Genomic DNA, 21,487 nt, shown 5'->3' on the forward strand with positions numbered 1-21,487 from the left:
TTTCTCAAGAATTTTCACGTTAACAACGGATTTTTGTTCTCTGAGCATATTGGTTTGAGTGGTGGGTACGAATATCCGCGCACATATCTTTTGCACATCACCTGAGGCCCCTCCTCCCCCCCCCCCTTGCCCTCTCCCCGATGATTGGTGATATTCCGCTTTTGTCCCCCCTCCTCGTGATTTATAGCATTAAAGAAATGAAAGAATAATAACTTTTTAAATTTTTAATGGTTTTGGCATGTACAGGACACAAAACCTTTGTCCTTAAGGCCTTAACTCGTATCGGGTTCTCAATACCAGGAGAAATCTTGTGAGACAAAAAAATGAAAAAAAAATTAATAAAAAAAATAGTATAATAATAATAATAATAGTATGATAATATCACCCAATATTTGCTCGGTGGCGTAGTCCAGAATAGTCAGAATATGAATGAATATTTGGATGAAGGAAGAGTATGTGAGTTAGCAGAAGAAGTTAGAACCCTGAATCGAACGCCCATTCAAGATCCCAGGTAGCCATACCGGACCCATAGAGAAAAAAAAGGAGGTGTTTGCATTTCGGGCATCTTGGAATTTTTTGACGACTTTATGACGTAGGTCGTCACAGCGACGTTCAGCGTGAAGGGGACGTCGCTACGTCATCAAGTCATCAAAAAATTCCAAGATGCCCGAAATGCAAACACCTCCTTTTCTTTCTCTATGTACCGGACCTAGTTTGCGGCGGAGCACTGTAACCGGGTAGTGGGACCATTGTAGTTGAGGCCCGTTGTAGGTATCTTTAGTCCAGTTAGCTCACTTCAGTTAAGACCAAGGCGGATAAAGAATGGTGGTCGCATTTCGATTTTGGCTGCCATCTTGAAGCGTTGTGACGTCAGGAGGGTACGGGTTTTGCCGTGCAATCCGAGGTTGAGTCGGCCCCCCCGGCCTCGGCCAGCCCATGTACCCGATGTACCAGATACCGTGTGACGTCCAGAGGGTACGAAATGCGACCACCATTCTTTATCCGCCTTGAGTTAAGACTGAAAAAAGTAAACACTGGAATTAACGCCGCGATAAATTAAAATGTGTTCTGAGTTATACGTTTTTAGGTGACTCCCAGATTTTTTTCGACTGAAATACTTTGCTAGTAGGTAAAGGGTATCCACTACACTTCATTTCTGCAGGTAATTCAAAACCGTCAATAATCGAGTTATGTGTTTGCCAACTTACACCGTCGATATATTTATAGATTTTGGATCTGCAGATTGCGGAATCACAAAGTTTTAGTCCACTCATTTTTGTACTTTGCTCAGTTTTTACAGTGACGCAGCATGGCACCTCCAAAATTATCTTACTTCCCTATCAAAGCTCTTGCAGAACCGATTCGCTTTGTACTTTCCTACGCTGGTGAAGAATTCATTGACAATCGAATTATCAGAGATGATTGGCCCGCAATGAAACCAAGTAAGTGTGTATAGTATTCCTTAGTTGTTAAACTGTGCAAAAATCTCACTTACTTTCGGTTCGAAGAGTCAAAAATTTGAGTACATTTCTGTGCAGCAATAATGATAACTTCCTAGTTATATGTCAGTCTTTAAAGTGATATAGTCAAAGAAGCAATGTGCCAAACAAGACCAATCCACACAGGTCAGTCATTCCCGAGGACGAGTTTTAGAACTCTACTGCGTAGTGACGTAGTATTGAGTGCCTGCAATGTATTTCTTATGAGAGCACCCATTGTGACGTAGCATTGAGTGCTGCGAGTTAGGGCCGGGCGGGGGAGTGGATTTCAAAAAAGCTGCGCAATGACTGACCTGTGTGGATTGGTCCTGGTGCCAAATGGGGCAGTATTTTCTTTAATTCATTCTTGGAAATTATGTAAAAATTGAGAATACCCACTCTTTTCCATTTATCACTCTATCAAATTTTAGCTGAGAAAATGACTTCCAAAGTTTCCAAAAATTTGGGCCCTGTACAAACTGTGAAAATATCACGCCAACAGTTCTTGTGATGTATCTTACCAACATGACAGCCTGCAGTCATATAAAATTCATGAAAATGTAATTAATCATACAAATTGTATTGTTACATAGAAATTATTTCAAATTTCTAACAAAATCATCAAAATGCAGAGTCTAGAAAAAAAGAGTTCATGAGGAAAGTCAGGGAATACTTCAAGCAAGGCTCTTAGGTTATGGGATAAAATGTGAATATTTCATATGGGCTTCTACAGGGTGGGCATAAAGTAACTGAAAAGTGTTTATAACTTTTCAACATAAAAAGATATACGGTTCCGTTTGTTGTGTGTCCAAAACGCAACCATGAAAGCCTGCAGGAGATAGTACTTATGGCTGTCTTGTCTAACAATAACTTAGTATAAACATGAAAAATACCCATTTTTTGTAATTGAAAGATAATCGGTCAATTTGTAATCATCCTAGCGATTTCTGGGAGTATTTCGGACAATTAGTGGCAATTTGACAAAGCATGTAGAATTCTTTCAATATATTTTTCCGGTCAGAAGCTTCTGAGCCTGTTTTCTCAAAACTTCATTTTTGCTTGTACTGCTCTCTTCGCTATCACGGCAGCCTTGAGAATGTCATGTGTCATTTTATTGGTAAAAATACTGGCGAAGGTATTCTTTTCCCGTAACTTTGTCGATGTTTTTTACGTGGCCAAATTTTAACCCACAAATTTTATTTTTTTTTAAATTTTATAGGCTCATTCTCAATGCTGAAAGTAGTCAATGTTACTTATTCCAGTTATTTCTTTTACAGAAACTCCTTTTGGGAAACTGCCAATCTTGGAAATTGATGGGAAAGTTGTGACCCAATCGACCGCCATTTGTCGATACTATGCTAAGAAATCAGGTATAGCTGGCGAAGATGACTGGGAAAATTTGCTAATTGACGCAACAGTTGGTACCATTGATGACCTAAGATCAGGTGCGTTTGGAACATCAAAATTTCAGAATAATTCAATTAGAGATAATAGTAATAATTCGGTCAGAGAGGGAGCATGTGAATTGAATGGTCTTTTCCAAATTTTTTTCCTCATCCACTCAAAATGAGAGAATTATGCAAAATTAAATCTTTCCCTCAATTGTTTTCAAAGCTGATGTATTGCCTGATAAAATTGAATTTTCTCTCTAGAAAACTAGCCTACTTGATGTAAATTACGACAAACTTTAGTTAAAATCAATCGAAAATTGCCAAGGACATGAAACAAAAATTAAAGCTAATATAGAACAAGGCCGTGCAGTCTAAATTTTCCTATACCTTAGTCTAATAATCTAACCTCTACCTAAAACCTCACCAAAACATTTTTGATCTTTGCAAAGTTCAAAATCAGCAGCCTGAAAGAGTAAATTATTATTAAGTACTAGGAAGAATGGAGTAGTGGCAAGGAATTTTTCCCGGGTTACAGTGAAGCATATCGTCTGTAAAGTTTCGTGAAAAAAACCATAAAGATTGTTAAGAAGTTCCAAGACAAGTTTCGAAGGAGAGAAAAAGCTGATCTAAATCGGACCTACCTATCAAAAGCTGATTGTTCAGTTGACATAGGAAGGCGATGCCTCAAGCTGAGTTCAGCCAGTCAGTAAACATAGTTTCCCCTGCTTGGCTTTGTAATCAGAGCTTACCAAAAATATTGTTTTAAATGACCCCGCTTTGGCACTTTCAAAACAGGTTTTCTTTGCAATCTAGGGTAAAAAAATCTAAACAGTTTCCGTAGAAGCTTACTTCACTTAATGCTCTCAGATAATAAATTTTAAAAAATGAGTACTATTGACCATTGGAAAAATAAGTTAAACTCTGGCTCTATCTTTTGTTAGTATTTATACCAGGTATCCATATAGTACCCTTCCAAGGAGGGCTCTGACTGTTTATCTAATCGAGCTAAAGATTTGAAACTGGGGGGGGGGGGGGGGATAATCCTGGGTTAAAGGAAACTACTTCTTGGCCCCCTAAAATTTTCAGGGGAGGAGGGGGAAGACTCCACCCCTTTTCTTAATAGAAAGACTTCCCTTGTGAAACCTCCTTTAAGTAAAAGAACATTGAGAAAGGACATTTTTCGAAAAACTCGAGGTCATCTCTAACCGCTCAAAAATTACGTCTGCAACCTGATTGTTGAAATTTTGTGTTTGTCGGGACGACATAGAAGACATAGGTTAAAAGGTGGAGCGTGATTGGTCGACTATGTCTGATCGCTGCTTTGTTGGGTTGAGGTCACGACAAACTAACGGTACCTCTTAAGTTTCCGACAGTATGTCGTCCATTTCACCTGACAAAGGTACGACAAAGCAGCGATAAGACATAGCCGACCAATCACGCTCCGCCTTTTAACCAATGTCATCTATGTCGTCCCGATAAACGAACAATTTCAACAATCAGGCTGCAGGTTAAATTTCTAAATGGTGGAAATGGTCCACACAATTTGCCGATGTATTTACCCAAAACTTTGTATTTGGGATTATTTTGACTGGAGGAAAACGAATTTGGCGTAAGATATTTAGAAAACACCCGACTATTTCAAAATGGCGGTCGCTTAAAGCAATGATTTAGAAACAAATGATAGAGCGATCTTAATGCAACGCCAGTGGTAAAATTAATAAAGCACCAGGAGCAACAATTCGTCATCTTATGGCCAAAGTATCTCAAGTATCATGCGGCATTTCAAAATTTCCGCCACCTTTTTATTTTTTTACAGAGAAATTGTTCGACTGAGCTGTCCAAAAAATTCACTCAATTTTCTTTGTGCTACCGATAAAATTCTGTGAATTTTTTGGAAAGCTTCGTTGAAAAATTTCTCTGTAAAAAGATGAAATTAAGTGACGGAAGTTTTGAAACGTCGCATGACGCTTGTGAAACTTGAAAGATACTGGCCGGAAGGTAACGAATTAAATTAGGACGAGGATAGTCGGTTTCTAAGGAATCAATTCAACATGGTGTATAAGACAGTCAACCGAGCAGCCAAAAACAAACCTAATTGGTACGTCAACGGTTTCATTTTTAGGACAAAGATGGCAGTGGATTTTGTCTGGGTATTTTGAATTCAGGATTACGGGCGAGACCCACACTTCAAATGGATTTGAATCACATACTTTATAAACATTGAAATATTTGTATCATCAAATTAATATTAACTCCTGATTGAAGATTGAGTTTATAGACGTTTCTCTCGTAACGGGGAGTGAGTCTTTGGCTAGAATCTTCTGGACCTGTTTCCTCTTTTCAAAGATTTTTCGTCATTATCACTTATCTGAGCTACAAAATGAAATTTAATTTTACATGAGTGTCCACAGAGGGCTGTGCAGGTACGCTACCCACAAAAACTATAACCCTGCTAAAAATGAGTGTAATGCTAGCATTACACTCGTGAGTGTATAGCTAACTTAATGTGATTTGCACACAGAATTTCATTATGTTAGCATTACACTAGTCATACACTCACGAGTATGATACATACATATAAGTTGCTTTTATACCGCTCTTTGGCACCTTACGACCCCTAATCGCCGCAAAGCTCGGTCTTCCCATAGGTCATCAGGGAGTTGACACTCCCTCATCTCACTCAACACCCCCTGTCGCCAACCTCTCACTGGGCGTCCCCTACGTCTCCTCCCAGGAGGAACCCAATCAAGCATCTTTTTTGGCAGCCTCTCTTCCATCATCCTATTGACATGACCATACCAAACAAGTTGTTTGGTCATGACGTCGAACACGATGTCATTTTGCTGATCACCGCCAAAAGTCATCTTCTCAGATTTGGATATGTTGACTTCCAAACCCCACTTCTGATATTCTTCTACTAACTTGCGCATCATGTACTCCGTGTCATCTTGATCTTGAGCAACCACAACCTGGTCATCAGCAAAGCACAGAGTGAATAGAGTTTCAAAATCACCCAAGGGGACACCCATACCAGAACACTTCCTTTTCCATTCCTTTAGCACACACTCGAGGTAAATTTTAAATAATGTTGGTGACAAACAACATCCCTGTTTTAAGCCCTTAGTCACATAAAATCCCGCTGACAACCCCCCATGTTACTTAATTTTGGTAAAACTCCCTTTATAAAATCGCGTGACAGCATCAATCAACCCTCCGTTAAAATTCGATTTTTCCAAGGCCTCCCAAAGTTTCACCAACGGCACACTATCGTACGCTTTCTGGAGATCCACGAAAATTAAATGCAGCTCCTGAGCTACGGCCATTTTCTTCTCAATGACCTGGACAATAACAAAGAGGTGATCTATCGTAGACCTGCCAGCTCTAAAACCAGCCTGCTCCTCTGCTTCGTGATCCTGCCATTCGTCCTCGATCTTCGCTTTCAGTATCTTCCTGTACACTTTGCTTATTGTCCCGGTCACTGAGAGCCCCCGGTAGTTGTTACAGTCGTCCTTCCTTCCCTTCTTTTTGTAGATGGCCTTGATCCAGGACTCCTTCCACTCCCTTGGTACCTCGTCACCCCTGATGCATTGTTGCATCAGTTTCCTGAGGCACTCAAAGAGCTTGGCAGTCCCGTACTTAACCAACTCGACAGGAATCCCACCAGGACCCGGTTCTTTGTCATTAATTAGCTCTTTAACCGCTTTAATTATGTCACAAGTGTGAATCTCCAAGTTGTTCATTCTTTTGTCGTCCGTGCTGCTGTCTCGAAACTCTGGGCGCCTTTCCGTCAAAAGATCTTTAAAACAATCCTCCAGTTTTTTAAGTGATATCGGAGAAACGATGTCGCGCTTCATGTCTCTACGTGAACCTTTAATTAACTTCCAGCTCTCAGCACTTTTTCTCCCCCCTAGGTAGGTGTTAATTTTAGAACAGTTGCTTTCCCAAGCTTCATTCTTCTTCCGTGTTATGAGGCTTCTAACTTTAGACTGAGCACCTGTAAGCAACTTTATCTTCAGCCTTTTTAGACGACAAAAATATAAGATGTTTTTGCCTCTTAAGATTTATCTTGTCTTCAATTTATTCATCCCACCAGTAAGGATGCTGGTTTTTATTACTGGTTTTACTAATACCTAGGGCTTCTTTAGCTGCAGAGTGGATACAATCTTTAATGAAATGATATTGCTCTTCAGTGGTACCCGAAAGCCCATCCCCCAACTTCTCATCCAAGCGTTTCCGATACAGAGCCTTGACACCAGGGTGCTCCAAATTTTCGATGTTGTATCTTACCTCACGCTCTTGCATCCCCTGTCCCTGCTGTTGTTCAGGCACTTGCTCTACATCCTTAGTTCCTTTAACGGGAAACGCTATATCGGCTTGGAGGAAATGATGGTAACTGCCGCAAGAGAGTCCCCTGCACACTCTAACCTGCTGCAATTTCAGCTTATTAGAGTGCTTAACAATCACATAATCGATGATGGATTTCAATCCTCGCGTTGGCTGGACCCAGGTATACTTATGGATGTCTTTGTGTTGGAAAAAGCCATTCAAGTTTCTCATCTCACATTAAGTACAAATTGAGATGAGCCGATCACCGTTATCATAAACAGCGTCCTCTCCAAACGACAACTTTACAGTTGACTCTTCGTCCCGTTCTGCTGTTCAAATCACCCATAAGAATGACCTCCCTGCCAGCACCAACGTTCAGAATTTCATCATTCATATCTTCAAAAAATTGGTCCTTACACGCGACAGTGGGATCATCATTTACACAGCACACTCCGAGCAGCGTGATCTTATGTCCGTATAGGTTGAGGTTCATTCTGATAAGTCGCTGGTTGACGGCTTCCCAGGTGCCCACAAACTTACGTAGGCTTTTCCGCATGAGTATTGCTACTCCTTGCTGAGCACGCTGATCTTTGGCCACGCCGCTGTAGAATAGATCATTGTCACCGTAATTCTCTGACCCGTGCCCTTTCTTCTTGGTCTCAGTAAGAACAGCGACATCCAATTCAAGCTACTGGATCTCCGATATCACTTCCGGTAGCTTATTCGAAATGCCTTGGACATTCCACGTCCCAAATATCAATGTCCGTTTTCTTAATTTTTGTCGACGTGTCCGTTTGTTTCCAGTGGTACTGAGGCTTGTTACGTTAGGTCTATTGACAGTAAAACCTTTTACAAGTACCGGGGAGTCAGCCCGATGACTCAACCCCTAACCTGGAGGACCAGGGTTTGATTTTGGAGTTGCCTCTCCTAGACAGGTTGCAATCACTTCAGCTGAGAGCCCTGTCTGCCCTTAGCAGGTGGTTCATACAGAGTCCGGTGACCATCTCCACTATCCCCTTTAAGGCATGCGCTACCAGCTGGGGTCCGCAGAATTACTATAACCTGTGGGGAAACAATTACTATACCTGTGACAACAGTCCCCCATACGGACCTCACGAGTAAAATGCTAGCATTATACTAGCTATACACTCACGAGTGTAATGCCAGCATTATTCTAGCTATACGCTCACGAGTGTAATGCTAGCATTATACTAGCTATACACTCACGAGTGCAATGCTAGCATTACACTGGCATTATACTAATTCTACACTCAGCAGTATTATCTTGACACTCAACTAATTATGCGCGCCTTAGTATTATGCTAGCTAGCACATTCCTAAAGAACAATGCACTGTCATCCTTTAAAAAGACGGTCCCGCGGGGGTGGCGTTGAGGCCGCGGAGCGAGGACGAGGACACCTAAAGCCCTTGAGACTTTCGCTGTGATCAATCTTGTTAAAGGTACCAATGGTACCATTGACGAGTTAGGCGCATTTTGACTGTTTTCGTTGTCCATATCGGTAAATGGACAAATACCCCGAGTAAATCTGTGCAGTTCGACACGAACATCCCTGGGGCACTAAAAAATTTGAAGCAACACGCCAACCGCATCAATATGATTGATGTTTGGTATTTGAAATCCATTTCGAAAGAGACAGGGTTTCCTGAACAAGTCAATGGTGCATTTAGAAATACACTCAACATGTGACAACTCTGCGAAGGGCTTGTTTTGAGTAGAGTACCTGTATAGCGAGAGAATGGACAGATCGCTTCATGGAGGTCTTAGGGCCCAAAAGTGCAGCCATCCTTCCAACCAACTTCTAACACACGAAATTTCACGGCCAGTCTGCAGAGTCGGCAAATTCCAATTCTGACCAAGAATGTATAGAAATAAGCGTTTTTCCGCAAACATGAGTAAATTTATGCAAAAACTGAGTCGAATACGTGCTTTATAAATGACGGTTCGTAACAATAGTACTAGTAAATCGTTCTGAAAAATTGATATTCATAGGTTGGCTGCATTTCTGGGCCCTAACTTTATTCGCAGAAGCATCGGTTAAGGCCTGATGGATTTGCGGAGTTTCATATCTGTCCATACTCTCGCTAAACAGGTACTCTAGTTTTGAGGAGGAAGGCGATGCTTTCGGAAAAACAAAAAGAGTGCACCGCGAAGTCACCCCTATTCATGTGGGTTGAAGACAATCAGACGGCGAGACGGGAGAAAGGAGAAAGCATGGTCGAAGTGCTCAAGGTCATTTGCTGAAGAGCCCCATGCCGACCAAGGCAGGGCTCAGACGGCAGCCGCTAAGGATTTGGAGGACAGGCTAGATTTTTCACATTTCACGCGGGGTTCGGGAATATGCGCCCGGGGTCCCTCAGGGATCAATTCTTGGCCCTTTTTTGTTTAATGTCTGCTATGACTCGGTTATTGAAAAGATCCACACGATTATGTGCGAAAAACTTGGGTACGCTGATGATCTATCAGTAATAATTTAGGCGGAAACCCCGAATGAGCGACGGAGCAAAACCAAGACAGTAACCTAGGAAAATAATGAGGAAATGGCTCCAAAAAACCTTAGCTTGGAGCCAAGCAAAACCGAGGCATGCTTCCTGGAGGGCCGAAAAAAGAGGAAGAGAATATCTGTACGTGTAACCAGACTGCCTCATCAAACCCTCCCCAACAAACAGGTACCTTGGCATAGGTATGGCTGGATACAGAACTTACCTTTAGGAATTACGTGTACCTATAAGGCCTGTGAAAAGGCTAAGAGAGTTCAAGCTTTGCCAATTCCCCTACTGCCCAACATCAAAGGCCCTTCCTCCAAAAAAAGGAAGCTAATCTTAACCGCGGCATATTCACCCCTCTTCTATGGCGCGCCCATATGGGCTGAGGTAATCAAAATAAAGAAGTACTGTGACATAATTACCAAAACTTACAGACCTCTTAAGCGAAGCATCTGCGCCGCATACCTTACTGTCCCTAACAACATCCTAGATATCTTTAGTGGCATCCCACCAGCGGATCTCTATGCAGATTCCAGATGCAGGCAGCATGGGGGCGAACCCAAGCCGCAGATTAGGGAGGACATCTTCGAGAGCTGGACGGTGAGGCTAGAGAGTGATATGGGCGCTGATGTGTGGTTCAAGACCCTGATTCCGCACCTTAGGAGTTTCCTGGCCAGAGATCCCATGGGGGCGTAGAAGAAAAAAAACGCCGTTTTTTTTAACTTGCCGACTGCCCTTTGAGGATTTGAAAACGCAATGTAGAACTAATTTTGAACTTACCGAGATATGTTGAGGCAAAGTCAGGAAAAATTGGCTCATTTCGCGGGCAAATCGTATGACCATTGAACTGACGTAATTGGGAGTCCGACCCCCCCCCCCCCTTGAAATTGGTTTGTTTACTTAAACGCGCTTACAATTTGCTGTTTTATTTTTTTCTCTACAGTAATTTGAACCGAAGTTATGGTCAAAAAATGGAAAATAGGTCAAACTTGATCATTGACCTATCATAACTCGGTCAAAAATTAAGATCTGGACCTCCGGTTTGTTCCAAAATTCTTAGTTTTTAATGTGCTTTCCAAGGATGTATCAGAAGGTAGGGGTTACCTTTGAAAAACAAAGTTGAGGGCCCCCCCCTTAGGTTGGGACAAAATTTTGACCCCCCCCCCCCCCTCCCAGAAGATGTTCCCCTTTGAGATAGAAACATTCCCAAAGTTCCGTTTTTCTATCTCTAATCGTTAAAAAGTTACCAGGGGGTTACGAACTTTTGGGACACCCTGTATGACTCAATTTTTCAGTGGACATGGCTGTTTTTTTTTTATTACCTTTGTAGATTTAAGATTCTACGATCCACAAATGTAATCGAATCTACAAATTTACAAATCTACGAATCTACAAATGTAAACTGCAACAATTTTTTCGAAAAAATAAAAAATAGCACTCTAGCTGCCTAATCCTCGGACGAAATTTCGAAGGTTGGATTCAGCAAGGCACGAGACAACGGGGCAGCGATCTCGGGCGTGCTGAGTCGCCGTCTCGAGGGTCCATTTACAAGATTATGTTGTTTTCTGCGTCTGATTTTCCAAACATCGTATCCCGCCTCCCAGTATCGTAACTACCCACGGATTCTTACATTGGGTCTTACGAGAGCCCACAGTCCTGTAGAACTTGTCCCGGTCGTACTCGAATTGAGTTCGAGGTGAAGGGTCGTCACTGGTGGCAATACAAATTGGGCCCGGGGATCACCTAGTCCAAGAGCCAGCAGTGAATTATCTAACCGGAGAGTATAAGAATTTTTACATATATTCTTAGATCGGGGTACTCGATTGTAGCAAGGATCGGTCAGTCTGGCTGGTCTTAGCCTATGGGTTGCAGAAGTTAAAAAAACGAAATTAAGGTGATTACATTTGACCGTCTAAATTTGGTTTTTTTAACTTCCGCTTATATTTGGCGACTTGAAAACGCGATGTTGAACTAATTTTGAACTTACCAAGATACTTTGAGGCAAAGTTAGGGAAAATCGGCTCATTTCGCGGGAAAATCGTATGACCTTTGAACTGACATATTTGGGGGTCCGACCCCCCCCCCTTTAAATTAGTTTGAGGTGATTTCTGTGATTTTTACCTAAAAGTGCTTACAATTTGCTGAATTGTCCCGTTTTATTTTTTTCTCTGCGATAATTTGGGACGGAGTTATGATTTTTTGAAAATAGGTAAAATTTGACCTTTGACCTATCATAACTCTGTCAAGAATTAAGATATTGATCTGCGGTTTGCACCAAAATCCTTAGTTTTTAATGTACTTTCCAATGATGTATCACAAGATAGGGGTTATCGTTTGAAAAACAAAGTTAAGGCCCCCCCACCCCTTAGGTTGGGACAAAAATGTTGACCCCCCCCCCCCCCCAGAAGATGGTCCCCCATGAGATAGAAGCATTCCCAAAGTTTTGTTTTTCTATCTCTAACCGTTCAAAAGTTACAAGGGGGGGGGGGGGGGGGTTACGGACTTTTGGGACACCCTGTATACTTGGAACATGTACCTACTGCGTGAATGGAAGAAAAATGTTCCGGAATGGGTGACTATGGTTGGCCGTTTGTGCCTAAAAGAAAAAAAATCCCTGTGAAAGAATTATTTCCCGTGTGGGATTTTTTTTCCCTTCACGAGCGGGCTTTTTTCCTATGTGTGGGAATTTTTTTCCCTGTGTGTGATTTTTTTTTCTTGTGTGTGATTTTTTTACCTGATCGTGATGTTTCTTCTCGTGGGTGATTTTTTTTCTTGTGTAGGATTTTTTCCCCTCATGTGTGAGATTTTCTCCTCGTGGGGATATTGTCTCTGCAGAACTTGTTATCGTCTTGTTATCAATCAGAGGCTGTTGCCAAACTGTAACTTTCGGCTCTGACTTTATTTAGCATCGAGCTTCGAGCGATCGATTCTTTGGAAGTCGAAGTCGTTCGGTATCCTAACCTCAATTTCTCCGTGCCGTTCTCTCTGCGTTCACTTCTCTCTCTCTCTCATCTCTCTCTTCCTCAAGCTCTTCCGGTTAGACACGACTGCCGGGTTCTCTCCGTGCCGGGTTGTGTTCTATGAAATTAACAATTATACGCGGCAACGCTGTAGACGAGGTATTCGTCAACTCCAGTGTCGATCAGATCGAGCCCGGTCGATTAATCGATTATTTGAGATATATCGATCACAGTTCACGGCTCTTTTTTTATTTGCAAAATTTGGCAAACGCATGAAATCTGACTAAGGCAGAAAAAAGTAAGGACACAAAAAATTCTCTCACGCAAGAAAAACAATCAAACACAAGAAAAAAAATCACACACAAGAAAAAAATAAAACACAAGAAAAAATATCACACACAAGGGAAAAAATTCCCACACGTGGGAAAAAAGCCCGCTCGTGAAGGGAAAAAAATCCCACAAGGGAAATAATTCTTTCACAGGGATTCTTTTCCTTTTAGGCACAAACGGCCAACCATAGGTGTCCCTCTGAATAATGAAGAATCACTGTATTTCACAGGGTTTCATAATTGCGGTGGGTTTCTTTTGTCGCAAGACACTGATGAATAGGATCGATCTCTTTTGTAAATGTTTAATTACACTTAGGGGATTATTTATAAAATTGTTCTACATTCCTACGACTTAAACCATCTTGTGTCGTTAAATTACAACGAAATTGTCCACTCAAATGCTGAAACACTTGTCTCGGACATCGGACGTTTTCGCATACGTCGATTCAATTAGGCAAACAATTAGAGAAGGTGGAGGAGACTTTATGGATACCCTGCATACCCTGAAACTAATCTAAGGTCATTAACCACATTAGTTTTGAAATGAGGAGGAAAAGAAACTAACAATTTGGGTAATATCCGTACATATTTTCTTCGTGTGTCACCAAAAGTCATCAATTTTGTCATTTCTTATATTTTCTAGCCATCGGTGCCTATCATTATGATGCAAATGAAGAGACAAAAGTAAAGAAGTACGATCCTCTTGTGAAAGAGACCATTCCCTTCTACATGGAAAGACTGGAGAAGCAGGTGGAAGAAAACGGCGGTTATTTTGTGAATGGAAAGGTATGTGTCATTTAAAATTTAGTAGAAGATAGTTATGAATTATTCATTTATCTTTATTCTTCCTGTTTGGTCGTTGGATTATTTTCTTTTGGTTGATCGGTAAGAGATGGGGTGACTGTTTGCTTCTGTCACTTGTTTCCTTATTCTTTGTTTTATTTTGTACATAGCTTAAAAGGGGGAAAATATAGATCTGCCGTCTCTGATAGAGCTAATTTCTTTCACAGAATCATTGGATCAATTCATAAACACAAGTTTTGCTTTTACTTGGAAACACAGAAGGTACAGCGAAACAAATTCCTAAAAATTGCTTCTCCCATTATTTATTTTTGAATTTAATTAATAATTATCCTATCAATTGCATTGATTTCGACAGAGGGAAAGGGGGGGGGGGGATGAAAGTGCCTGATGTCTTTCAAAGCATGAGTAGACTCAGTTTTGGGGCATTACGCCAGGAGTCTGCCTCTAAAGTGTTGGAGCACCCAACCCTGATACCCAGAAAAAGAGCTGTGCTGAAAGAGGATGAGAGGCTACCTGTTGAATCAGCAGAACCTAACCTAACCTAACTGTTAAAATCTCTATACTCATATCTTCAAAATCACTGATGTCCCAAAACTTTACATATTAAAATAGGATTTTTTATTTCATCTATGATATAAGTAGAACTTTTGAGAATTCTTTACTTCCTTCCTTTTATGCATCCTTGAAAAAAAGCACTTCGGTCAATGAACTGATTCATAGTCTCTGAAAAAAATAAATAAAAATCTGTCCCATCAGAAGCGGCAAAGTGTGTTCCCTGTGTTAGTTCATTTCTTAATTTCACAAAAATGTCTTAAAGATGCGTAGAAGTATTCTCAAGTCACAAATCTTGGCTTGGCCTTGGCAAACCTTTTATGGCTCAGAGGATGGATAATCATATCCCCTGATATTTTTGGAAGCTAGTGAGGACAGTGCTTAAAACTTTCTCTTGAAGAGAAAATGGTAAGTCATGAATATGATTTTTTCAACAAAAATTCTTCATAATTCTACTAAAATTTCTGTGAGAAAATCACGTATTTGGTTCAATTTTGAGAAAATCACGTATTTGATTCAATCTTGAGAAAATCATGTATTTGATTCTATTTAAGGCATTGTCTTAAATGGTCAATGTCAGTAGCTGTGAAAAGAGTCAGTGTTGTTACTCCAAAAAATTTCTCTCTAGAGCTCTGATTTCCAAATTTATATTATTAAAGGACAGTGCTGGGTATACCGAGCAAAGACTTTTTGATGTAATGTTCATCACGATCTGCTGAGTAGGATGAGCTTATAGAAACGAACTTTCTATGGGCCAATCTCAAGACAATTGAGTCTATGAAGTGCATTCTTCAGCAATATAGCACGTGTTATCGTATGGAAAAGTGGCCAAGTCGCTAGTGGAAGATGTGGAGCCTTTAGTTTTGAACTGAGTTGATGCACTGTCTTACTTTCTCGGCCGGCACGACGGAGGATGGAAGTGCTCATTCCTTAAACACCTTCTTTTGACTACTCGATAATGCGTGTGAAACTGCCTAAAAATGCACTTTTCAAACCCTAATCTCTGAAGATAGGCATATACAGGGTGTTTCAGACCACCCGTACCAGGCCTTTTTCTCGGTTGTTTTAGGTCGTAAGAAGTCGGGGACCGCGGAGTTGAATAGGGAATTGACCCCAAGGAATCCGAATTTCGTGGTCCCGAAACCCCCCCATCTCCCCTTGGGGGGTAAAGGGGGGGGGGTCACGATGCTAAAAGTCACGGTTCCCGACCGAATTGCGGATTAATCGCATCAGAATTGAAAAGCACGGAAAATTTCTCGTGAAATTGACCCCTAAAAATCCATAATCGGCCCATCCAAGGCCCAAAAATGATCCTCTAAAGAGGAGGACAGTACCCCCTTCCATAATTTCACTTTGGTCTCAAAATTGACGTAGATTCTCCAGAAAAAGACGGTTTCCCAGGTAATCGACCTCTAGAAATCCAAACTTCATGGTCCCGAAGCTCCTCTAGCGCCCCTTGGGGGGGTAAACGGGGGGCCCAATTTTAAAAATCGGGGCTCCTTTCCGAATCGCAAATTGATTGCATCCAAATTGAGGAGCAGAATACATTTACATCTTGAGTGACTCCCAAGAGTTCTAATTGACCCCCCTGAACGACAGAAAGTAACCCCCTGAGGAGGGAGGCTCGCCCCCTCCAAAAATTTCTCAAGATTCCTCTTTGGTCGCAAAATTGACGTCGATTCTTCAGAAAAAGACGGTTTTCCAGGTAATCGACCCTGAGGATTCTGAATTTCATGGACCTTAAGCTCCGCTACCCGCCCTTTATGGGCAGAAACCGTCTTTTTCTGGAGAAAAGACGTCAATTTTGCGACCAAAGAGGAATTTTGAGAAATTTTTGGAGGGGGCGAAGCTTTCCTCCTCAGGGGTTACTTTCTGCCGTTCAGGGGGGTCCATCAAAACTCTGGGGGGTCACTTAAGATGTAAAAGTGTTCTGCTCCTCAATTTGGATGCAATCAATCTGCGATTTGGAAAGGAGCCCCGATTTTTAAAATTGGGCCCCCCGTTTACCCCCCAAGGGGCGCTAGAGGAGCTTCGGGACCATGAAGTTTGGATTTCTCGAGGTCGATTACCTGGGAAACCGTCTTTTTCTGGAGAATCTACGTCAATTTTGAGATCAAAGAGAAATTATGGAGGGTGGTACTGTCCTCCTCTTTAGAGGATCATTTTTGGGCCTTGGATTTTTAGGGGTCAATTTCACGTGAAATTTTCCGTGCTTTTCAATTCTGATGCGATTAATCCGCAATTTGGTCGGGAACCGTGACTTTTAGCATCGTGACCACCTTTTTACCTCCGAGGGGGGATGGGGGGGTTTCGGGACCACGAAATTCGGATTCCTTGGGGTCAATTCCCTATTCAACTCCGCGGTCCTCGACTTCGTACGACCTAAAACAACCGAGAAAAAGGCCTGGTACGGGTGGTCTGAAACACCCTGTAGACAGTGCAGTTTTAATAACTTATCTTACTCAGGAGATAGTTAGGATCACCATACGAAAAAAAAAAAGTGGCCGCTGCTCAATTTCTTGGTGTCCTGTGCATACTTAGTCCTTTTAGAACTACCTCTTTTCATAATGACCTTCACCTCAGTTCTCCAAAAAATGCATTTAACATGAGACCGTTTTTGTTGTGTTTGTTAGAATGTCATCAATGGATCCAAAAAGCACCTGCCTTGCGCTCAATTCCACAACTATACTTTCAGTTTAATGCCTCTCTAACGTTTAATTCCCATTTCTTTTTCCGTTTTTCAGTTAACATGGGCAGATTTATGGTTTGTTGGGTTGCTGGACTATCTGAATTCCATGGCAAAGTTTGACATAACCGAAAAGTACCCTAGCATTAAGGCCCTTAAAGATAAAGTGCTAGCCGTGCCAGCAATCAAAGGATGGGTTGCCAAGAGACCAGCAACCGAATTTTAAACGATGTTTGCCATTTACTGCAGAACTATTGAGCCTTTCTCTTCAAAGCACCATTGTTTGATGTATTTGCACTTGCCTATATACATTTAAATGCAATCCCATAACAATCATGATTACTTTTCTATCAATTCTAATTATACTATCCTTCCCTGTTTCTCCGTACTTACTGTTTCTGAAGATATATTTTTCATGTAATTTTAATTTTCAGTTTACGTATCAGATGTCAACATTTTTTGAACATTCCTAGTTTTATAAATAAATGCTGAAAGTAACGATTTGTTATAATTTTTAATATTTATACAGGGTTATCCAAAAGTCACCTACCACCCCTGTAACTTTTTTCCTAATTGAGATAGAAGTTTGAAACTTTGGGAATGTTCCTCGGTTTAAGGTAGCAACTTTTTGGTCCCCCCAAAATTTTGGGGGGCGGGGGCCTACTTTTTTTTTCAAATGGCAACCCCCCTTTTGTGATACCTCATTCAAAAGATAATAAAAAAAGACAATTTTTGGCGCAAACTGCAGGTCAAAATGTTGATTTTTGACAAAATGGCGGCTGGTCAAAGTTCAAAATGGCGGAAAGGCATCTCCGTTTTTTATCAGCGGAATGGTCTGAAACTAAGAATCCCAGGGTTTCCGGGACGAGAAAAACGATTCTGGCATTAGTTTTCCAGAATTATCAGTCCTTTTCAAAATAGCGGTGCTTAAAATGACGACTTAAAGCGGGAAGTGGATACTTACGCTGCTTATCGTCGGATTTGCATGAGACTTGGTATCCGGGGGTATTTCGGTACGAGAAGAATGAATCTTCATTGGATTTTTGAAATTGTTAAAAACTTTAAAATGGTGGCGAAAAAATGACGGAAAATTCATATCACGACTGTTTACCGATAGATTTGCACAAAAGTCAATACTCTGGTGGTTTTTGGCTCGAAAAAATTAATCTTTCATTACATTTTTGAAACACTGATCATATCGTCAAAATGGTGGCGGAAAAATAACGGAAAATCCGCTTCCACCATCGCCATTCGCATTTTTTCCGCCGTTTTAATTTTTTCGTCATTTTAAGCACCGCTATTTTGAAAAGGACTGATAATTCTAGAAAACTAATGCCAGAATCGTTTTTCTCGTCCCGAAAAACCCTGGGGTTCTGAGTTTCAGACCAATCCGCCGATACAAAACGAAGATGCCAAATTTCCGCCATTTTGAACTTTGACCGGCCGCCATTTTGTCAAAAATCAACATTTTGACCTGCGGTTTGCGCCAAAAATGGTCTTTTTTTATTATCTTTCGAATGAGGTATCACAAAAGAGGGGTTGCCATTTGAAAAAAAAAGTTAGCCCCCGCCCCCAAAATTTTGGGGGGACCAAAAAGTTGCTACCTTAAACCGAGGAACATTCCCAAAGTTTCAAACTTCTATCTCCATTAGGAGAAAAGTTACAGGGGTGGTGGGTGACTTTTGGATAACCCTGCATATGCTGCCCCGATGACTACTACATACGCTTTTTCGCACTTCTGAATGCATACCTATTAATTCTGAATGAAATATTTTAATGAAGCTTTCGTCAGTAAGCTAATAAGGTAAGACTTTAATGGTGGGTTATTCGATGAAACTTATTTTTTGTGAGGGAATAATGTCTGCTCTACCTAATGATGCAATTATTTGGATCTGCAGGGTATCTCAGTATCTTGGTAACCGTTCATCCAAATTTGAATAGTTGTAGCTCGCCAGAAAGCTGAAAACATTTCCCATGAAAACATTTCTGTAGAGTTGTTTCAGCTGTAGATAATTCTTATAGAGAAATTAAATGGGGAAAGTTACTATTTAAATAGCCCTTGTATTGCGACTTGATCATTGCAAAAGAAGTCCTCAGCTGTCCTCCTACTGATTATATCAGTACCACAGACGGCTTCGCGAGCTAATTGCCCGATAAGTTAGACATTTGATCACTTTGATGTATACATTTCGGAGACTCTCAAGACAAAAATAATTTTGTCACAAAACTTTGTCACCAGAGTGTGCCATCACTTGCAAAATAATAAATATATATGTGGAGAGGAGGCAATGATGGGGATCGATCATTTCTTGAAAAACGCATTTGACTGGGACGTCAGTCCTTTCAGGTGGAGGAAAGAAACAACCGTGGATCTTCTCTCGCGATTTGACTTGCTGAAGTAGCAAAAGTTATCTTTACTTCCTCGGTGGCGTCGGTGTCTAAAAACTACTCAACGATAATATAGTTCGAGTTCCAAATCGCCATGAGCCCACTTGTGTTTTTTTTCATAGTTTCATTTATACAAATTTCTCTGATGTTTTTGTTTATATTCTCTCTGATTGCATAAGAAATTCTTCCTCATTTCATTTCCTTTCTTTTCCTTTTTTGTAGCATCTCTGTCCATTTGCAATTATTATTTTAAAATAGCTTTCTCTAGTATACATTTGATGCTTCAAACGGAACCAATTTGTTTCATTAATTACATTTCCGGCTAAATCATGGGTTTTCCTAGGAAGGCAGACTCTCGTCCCTCTCGGGCTCTACTGTTGCCAGATAAGTTTCTTTCTCAGTACTTTTCCCAATTCAAACCCATGTAAAATATTCACATTTATCGCTCTATCTGCCAACGCCTCGAGTGAAGTAGAAAAAGGTGGAATTGACTGAAAGTCTGAATCCTTCGAAGCTTATATTAATGGTAACTAGCCGTTCTGGACGCGCTTTGCGCGTCCGTCACGGCCAGCCAAGGGGCTGCGCCCCCTGGACCCCCGATCACTCGCTACGCGAGTGACATTCGGCTCGCTCCGCGAGCCATTTTTCTCAGTGATTGGACATTTGATCACTAAGATGGATACATTTTGGAAACTCTGGAGACAAAAATGATTTCGTCATAGAACCTTGTTGCCGGAGCGTGCCATCATTTGCACATGAATAGATGTGTGGAGATGAAGCGATGATGGGGATCGATCATTTCTTCAAAAACGCATTTGACTGGGACGTCATCCCATCGGGTGGCGGAAAAAGACAATCCATGGATCTCCTTCCGCGATTTGACTTGCTGAAGTAGCAAAAGTTCATCTTTACCTCTTAAGAAGATTATCGGTGGCGTTGGGGTCTAAAAACTGCTCAACGATAGTACAGTTCGAGTTCCGAATCGCAATGAGCCCACTCGTGTTGTTTTCTTATACTTTCATCGCATATAAATCTCTCTGATGTTTTTGTTTTATTCTCTCTGATTGCATATTAGTAATCATATCCTCATTTCATTTCCTTTCCTTTTTCCCTTTCTTTAGCATCTGTGTCCATTTACAATTATTATTTTAAAATAGCTTTCCCCTAGTATACAATTAATGCTTCAAACGGAATCAATTGTTTTAATGACATTTCCGGCTAAATCATGAGCTTTCCCGGGAAGGCAGCCTCTCGTCCCTCCCGGACTCTATTGTTGCCAGATAAGTTGCTTCTTTAGCACTTTTCCCAATTCAAATCCATGTAAAATATCCACATTTATCGCGCAATCTGGCAACCTCTCGAGTGAAATAGAAAAAGGTAGAATCGCTGAAAGTCTGAATCCTTCGAAGTTTATATTAATGATTAATGATGATTCGACACCCCCCTCCCCCCCAAAAAAAAATTTAAAAAAAACGAAAAAGGAATAAAATGGAGTAGATCCATAATTAATTTGTATAATATAGGTACAGATGTCGAAATAATCGGGTACATAATAATGTTAAAGAGGGGGGGGGGGGGGGTGTAATTTACTCATATTAAGAAAAATTCAAGTAATGAAAGGTTTTTCAGAAAACATTAACCACAGATGAAGTATAAAACGAGGTGTATCTAGTGTTAAAAATACTAACAACAGACAAAATTCGAAACTATAATGACAGTAAACAAACATGTAACAAGAACTTTTTCACAAATATTTAAAACAGAGATGGAACTACTAGTTCTCAGAAAAATGGAATGAATATGTATAATTAACAGGTCAAAATGGTTTTAACTATCTGGTAACTTCGTATCACTGGTGAGAAAAGACATTGCAAAAATGCAAGAATGCACTTAGATTTATTTACTTACAGACTGAATGGGCCTGTTGCATGCGAGAGATACAGCCGTGCGAATAGACTTTTTAGAGGTTAAATGACACGAAAATTACGATGGTCACATTAAAAAAGTCTGAAATACACTCCTTACTGCGCAATTTGTGGTGTTAGGAACGCGCTTTTTCAAATTTCCC

The 21,487-nt window shown here is 40.9% G+C and overlaps 1 protein-coding gene across 2 annotated transcripts; it reads left to right on the forward strand.

Moving 5' to 3' along the window:
- Positions 1-740: 740 nt before the first annotated feature.
- Positions 741-17,529, forward strand: LOC109040511 (glutathione S-transferase). 2 transcript variants are annotated; one of them, XM_072305178.1, is made up of 6 exons: positions 741-808; positions 1,091-1,162; positions 1,292-1,442; positions 2,756-2,923; positions 13,633-13,775; positions 17,090-17,529. In XM_072305178.1, the coding sequence occupies exons 3-6, from the start codon at positions 1,310-1,312 to the stop codon at positions 17,255-17,257; spliced, it is 612 nt and encodes a 203-aa protein (XP_072161279.1). In that variant the 5' UTR covers positions 741-808; positions 1,091-1,162; positions 1,292-1,309; the 3' UTR covers positions 17,258-17,529. The 2 variants fall into 2 exon arrangements, 1 of the variants encoding a protein (XP_072161279.1); XR_011900646.1 differs by lacking the exon at positions 741-808 and adding an exon at positions 14,611-14,753 and having other exon boundaries at positions 984-1,162; positions 17,090-17,227.
- The last annotated feature ends 3,958 nt before the right edge of the window (positions 17,530-21,487 follow it).

The sequence above is a fragment of the Bemisia tabaci genome, chromosome 1 (genome assembly GCF_918797505.1).
Source record: "Bemisia tabaci chromosome 1, PGI_BMITA_v3".
Lineage (NCBI taxonomy): Eukaryota > Metazoa > Arthropoda > Insecta > Hemiptera > Aleyrodidae > Bemisia > Bemisia tabaci.